This window comes from Poecile atricapillus, chromosome 8 (assembly GCF_030490865.1).
Source record: "Poecile atricapillus isolate bPoeAtr1 chromosome 8, bPoeAtr1.hap1, whole genome shotgun sequence".
In the NCBI taxonomy this organism is placed as follows: Eukaryota; Metazoa; Chordata; class Aves; order Passeriformes; family Paridae; genus Poecile; species Poecile atricapillus.
The window spans coordinates 26457468-26463467 of record NC_081256.1 but is presented as its reverse complement, the minus strand read 5'-3'; the positions used below and the strand labels follow the sequence as shown (position 1 = coordinate 26463467).

Here is a 6000-nt window from a genome sequence, read left to right as displayed (position 1 = left end):
TGCAAGAAGTCACAGCTATCTCCCTCCCGAGGAGAAACCACTCGGTGAACGAGGATGCAAGATCTTGCAGACCGAATGTGACTGCATTCATTTGACAAAGGCGATGAGCGTGCATGAAAGCGATCCGCAGACATGCAGCCGCTAGCCTTCCCCGTGCATCCTGTCCCTGCTTCTCCCGAAGCGCCTGGGGAGCGATGAGCAGGCGGCGCGGGCGGGCAGGTGCTGGGGCCGCTGCACCGGCCCCGCCCGGCCCCGCTCCGCCGCTCTGCCCCCGCCGCTGCCCCGGCGCCGGGGGAGGCTCGGCGAGGTGCGGGGGGGCTTGTTTGTTTGTTTCCTGCCCCATCCCATTTTTATGATCGCGAAGAGGAAGAAGCCTTCAGGTCAGCCGGAGAACTGCTCGTCCGGCGGACAAGGGCTCCTTTGATCGGCGGCGGCGAGCGGCGAGCGGCGAGGAGCGCCCCGGGCTCTGATGTCCCGGCGATGCGGGCGCTCCGCGGCACGGCCGCTGCCCGCGGGCGCTGAGCCCCGCCGGCGGCTGCCCGGCACAGCCCCGCCAGCCTGAGCCGAGCCCCAGCCCGAGCCTGAGCCTGAGCCCCGGTCCCAGCCTGCGCCGCCTCCCCCCGGGCCCCGCGGGCGCGGACCCGCCGGCTCGGGGCGTCCCCGCCGCCTCCGCCCGGCGCCGCCCGGGGATGTGCGAGGCGGCCCCGGGGCCGGACCCCTGCGAGCGCCAGCGGGTGAGTGCGGGACGGGGCTGCGGGAGCGGGCGGGACGGACAGATGGACGGACGGACGGGGCCCCGCGCGGCTCCCCAAGCCGGGAGCTGCCAGCCGGGAGCGGTGCTCCCTGAGCCGGGACGCTGGCTCTGAGGCCAGCTCCCCCTCGGGTCGAGGGGCCGAGCGGGCCGGGCTCGGCCGGGGCTCGCACCCCGGGAGCAGCGCCCCGAGCCACCCTCGGGGGGCCGGGGCCGTCCCGGACAGCGGCAGAGCCGAGCGCCCTCCCCGCTCAGGGCGGCCCGGGCCGGCCCAAAGCGCCTCCCCGGGGGCCGGAGCCGCGCTCGGAGAGCGGAGGAGCTGTGCCGGGCTCGGGGACTGTGCCGGGCTCCGGGGCTGTGCCGGGCTCCGGGGCTGTGCCGGGCTCGGGGGCTGTGCCGGGCTCGGGGGCTGTGCCGGGCTCCGGGGACTGTGCCGGGCTCCGGGGCTGTGCCGGGCTCCGGGGCTGTGCCGGGCTCCGGGGCTGTGCCGGGCTCCGGGGCTGTGCCGGGCTCGGGGACTGTGCCGGGCTCCGGGCTCCGGGGCTGTGCCGGGCTCCGGGGCTGTGCCGGGCTCCGGGCGGCAGAAGAGGTGCAGGCGATGCCCCATGGCACTGCCCGGCCGGCATGGGACAAGTTAAGATTGCACAAGTTAATGGAAATAAAAAAGCATTCCCGTGATATGCTACATTTTCTGTGGAGGCGACGCTGGGAACCAAGTAAGCCACAAACCGATTTTAACAAACCCATCCCAAAACCAAAAGCTACTGCATTAATTAACTCCCTGTGCCATCTAGATCAGGATCAGTGGAAACATCTAAGCGTCAGGAGGCAGAGCAGAGGGGATCACATAAGCACCAGGAGAAGTATAAGAAAACCACAGTACCGAGGCTTGTATCTGCTTAAATTATTCCTACAGTTTCGCTGTGCTAGCAGTAGCACATAAAGCAGCTTCTACCTGCTGGTTTTTAATGCAGATGGTCTCAACTCTCTAGAAGTAAAAATTAGTCAGATGCCTTTAGACACGAGGAGTGCTCGTGCAGGAACAGAAAGATTAGCTCCCTTGGAAAAACTTAGATGACTGCAAAGAACATATTTGCACATGAAAGGTGCAGTGTTTCCTGCTGCTCTACGGAACTGTTTTCAGTGCTTAAAGCCACCACCGGAGTCAGGAGATAAGCATCATTGGTTCATTGAGGCTGCAAGTACTCAGAGGATCTGGGGACTCGGCAGTATTTAGTCCATATAGATAACATTTTCTTGCTGCTTATCTGGAAGTGAGAAGGGGATAATGGTTAATTTGCTTTTTTATTACCTATGAACTTCTAGCTCATTACTAATGCAGGGCAGATTTCTCACTCCTTTGCACGTTTCAGTGGGATTTCAGTCCTGTGCCTCAGAGACCACTGGTTCATTTGACCAAAAATCCTGTTCTTCAGAGAAAAACAGCAGCTCACAAGGCACATGAAAGTAGTGATGGTCCCTGCAGGTGCAGAAAGACAGAGGCTGGGCAGACCTCAGGATTCCAGCCTCCTGGGAAGAGCTGCAGCTCTGGCACTGCCAGTCACCTCCTGCAGCTGATGTCCCAGGAGTAGTGACAGAAGGGCAGATGAGACACGCAGAAATAAGATGTCCTCTCGTTTCTGTAGAGGAACAGTGTACTTATATCTCTAGTACCGCGTTATTTGACATCTTTAGTTTATTAATAAACATACACTTCAGGGACCTGTTCTTGCAGCAGAGGAGCTGCATTCTAGGGGAGGTGGACATCAGAGGAAGGAAGAGATTATTGGAAACTAAGGAATGTGAATCAGGCAGAAAAGGGAGGTCCAGTGGAAAAGCAAAGACTGGCGATCTGAGAGATTGCAGAAATTTGAGGAGAGTTTGAGTTGGGATGGACACAGGTCAGCAATACAGCTAAGCCAGTTTAAAATAATGAAGTTCCGAGTCTTAGACTTGGCTGGATGCGGAGCCTGAGAAGGGTCCCTCACTGACTTATGGGGACAGGGAGAGGGTGTAAGGAAGGCTGACCTTTGTGTGGGGGTCTGGTGACTGTAGTGTTTCCATTATTTATCCCAGTGAAATTGGAAAGGGTGTGTACTGCCTGTGCATGTAAAGAACCCCAGGAAACGCTGGCAGGGATTTTCATTGTGAAATACTGAGAAATACATTGCTGTGTGTGTGTAGGGATTGGAATCTCAGCTGGTGGAGGAAAGTCTGGCCCTGGATAAATAGGAGCAGGTGAAGGGAGAGCACAGCAGCACGGCAAAGGTGGCCCAGTTACCTGTGAAGAGCAACAGAAAGTGGGTCTCCAACCCTGCTGCAGGAGCTGCCCGAGTGAGCGTGAGCTCGCTGCCGGCGGCGTTGCGTGACTCCTGTTTCCAGTGCTCTAACCCCCAAAGACAGCCCTGCTCACAGTTCTTTAAAAATTGCTGTGAAGGCTCACTGTCTTCAGTGTGAGTTTGACAGGCTCCCAGCAGAGCCTGATTTCTTTTTCTATTTTTAGAGCCAGCTGTAAAGCTGTAGTCAGGAACTGCTTACATAATATTTTAGAAGTGACAGCGAAGCACAATGGCATATTTTGACCTTTGGCATTAGATAAGTAATTGGCAGGTTAAGTTAATTTTTATTCAAGCAAAGAGACTTGCTTTTTACTGCATGTGAACTCCTGTACCTTCACACAAGATTAAACCTCACAGATACGTTTTAAAAATAGGTTTTGGTTTGCTGGCCTTCCTTTTCTGTGTGGTGTGAAGGAAGCTCCTCCATCTGAAGAAACTCCAGTCTTCTGCTCTCAATCCATGACACGAAGTGCATGGTACGTGTGTGTGTGTGTGTGTGTGTGTGTGTGTGTGTGTGTGTGTGTGTGCACAGGCCTGGCAGAGGGCAGGATTCTTCATTCCTGACTGACAGCCCAGCAGTATTACAAATAATTGGGAAACTCACCTAGAAAACATCTTTGTTCCAGTGCAGTTGAGGAGCCAGTTTCAAGCCCATGACTCAGAGTAAGCGCTCAGTGAATATTCCCTTTTCCATTCCAGACGCTGGGTTATGGGCAAGTCGGAAAGCCAGATGGATATAACTGAAATGAATACTCCAAAACCAAAGAAGAAACTGGGATGGAGTGGCCTGGAGATAGGGCTGGCCGTGGTGGTGGTGTTGCTGGCCATCGTGGCCATCACCATGATCGTCCTGTACGCCACGTACGACGGTGAGTCCGTGGGAATGGGGAGGGTTTGGGATGCTGCCTGAAATGTAAAGCTGCATCCACACTCCTTGTGGCTGGAAAAACTCAGAATCTGCGTCTTTCCAACTGGGACTCGGTAAATTCGTTTGTTCATGCAAAGTTGTGGTAAACACAAACCATCTGCTTGTTCTGACTTAGGAATACTTCTGTTTGTAATTAATGCTTCAGTAAGCAAAAATCCCAACAAATTACAACACTGCTGAAGAAAACCAAACTCCAGGCCTTCCTTTGTGTTCCTGGAGATGCATGAAAATCCTATTCTTTTCCTTTTTGGCTGTTGCAGCAAGGACTCTCAGTGAGTGCAGTCATCCTGAGAGGTTTTGTGCTTCAGCAGCCAGAGCAAAATAATTTCATTCAGGTGGAAATACCCTGATAATTTTTGGGAAAGATAATACAGAGAAGCTAAAATTTCCATCTAGTGTCAAACTAGAATTTTTCCTTATATTCGGAATTAAGTGTTTTAATGTTGAAGTACTTAATAGTTTTGTTTAAGCTTTTTATTGAAGTGTAGTTCAATGATGGGATGGAAAAATGCCATTATGGGACAGAAAACTTTTATTTTCGAAGTCTCAAAGGGAAATATTTTCATGTTTCTGAATCTTGTATTTTGTTCAGAAGACTTCAGAGTGAATGTCTGAGAATTTTCATATAATTCCTTGAAAATCCTTTTGTCATTGTAAAGTATTGCTAAATTCAAACTGGCTTTGTAATTCTCTTCAGTCCTTGAGCTATTTTTCTCTAAATTGCTTCTTTGTTATAAAAATAATATTTTGCCCACCTCCAATTGATAGGACATTTTCCTCTGATGACTCCAAAAATTCCACATGATGAGTGACTAGCACTGAATTACCCTAAAGGGTTCAAGATGATGATATTTTTAGAGCCTGATCCTATAAATATTCCCTTACTGAGTGTAATGTGTCCATTCATATTATCTTACTGTACAGGCAATTAAATTGCAGTGTACAGTAAGATAATATGTCAGTGGAAATATTTACGGTAAATTTTATTCTATTGACATTGAGTAAAGAATTAAGATTATGATTGTATTCTCTTTTAGATGGGGTTTGTAAGACGCCAGACTGTATCAAATCAGGTAAGAATGAAAATACATATGTTTTAAATTAATGTATGTGATTTTAAACATGGAATTCTCCCATGTAACTGCAGGCAAGAGTGGCACGTGGAAGTGTGGGTCTGCTGCCCCACACGATTTTCTTAGCATAGTTCTTCTCCAAAAGTAAACTCTTGTGCTATGAACTTGTCAATCTTACAAAGTCATGCTCCATGTCCAAAAGATTCAGTTTGTTATATTCTGACAATCTGCTTCATCCTTCAGTAACAAGTGCAGTTGTTAAAGAGTCCCAGGAACACAGCATCCCAAGGGAGGCTCCCATAAGGTCCTGATTTGTAGACACCACTTGGACTTGCAGATACACCAGAACCAGCACAGGAAAATCAGTATATTGGTCCCCTTTCCATGGGACTACTGGCTTCAGGCTGCTCACAGCCCAGTCCTGCTGGAGTCAAGGAAAGCCCCAGGGCAGCCCCTCATCCCAGGAACTGCAGATTGTCATCAGCATGGGACAGACATAAGGTTTATTTCAGGTGGCCATCACTGTCTTTTCATTCCACTTCCAAGGTGTTCTTCTCCCAGCATGAAAGCTCATGCTGTGGTTTGGAAAATGAGCCAATTAGTTCTTTAGCAGATTGTTTTTAATCTCTGCTGATGCTCATTTTCAGCTAAATACACATTGCTACAAGGGAGTTCAGACAGACTATCTGATGATGAACCAACTCCAAAAGGAAAAGCAGGAAGTTTGGAGCAGTGAGGCACAATGTAGCAAGAAGTGTCTAAATTAATTAATCAGAATGATTTTGCCCTTTTATGCTTCTGTTAAACGCTTTAACAGCATTTAACCTCTGGAAAGGGATAAAGTGAAGATACTGATAGAATTGATTGTTCATTTGAGAGAAGAGCTGCAAATAAATGATCAGAAGAAAA

General features: G+C 50.5%; 1 protein-coding gene across 2 annotated transcripts in view; it reads left to right on the top strand.

The window, feature by feature from the left end:
- Positions 1–265: 265 nt before the first annotated feature.
- MME (membrane metalloendopeptidase) overlaps positions 266–6000 on the top strand; it is a 33499-nt gene continuing 27764 nt past the window's right edge. The window contains exons 1-3 of one of the 2 annotated variants that reach the window (XM_058844019.1): positions 266–734; positions 3790–3959; positions 5056–5091. In XM_058844019.1, the coding sequence (XP_058700002.1) occupies positions 3800–3959; positions 5056–5091 (196 nt within the window). In that variant the 5' untranslated portion in view covers positions 266–734; positions 3790–3799. Of the gene's footprint in view, positions 735–3444; positions 3567–3789; positions 3960–5055; positions 5092–6000 lie in introns of those variants that run through there. The other variant, XM_058844018.1, reaches the window with a different exon arrangement.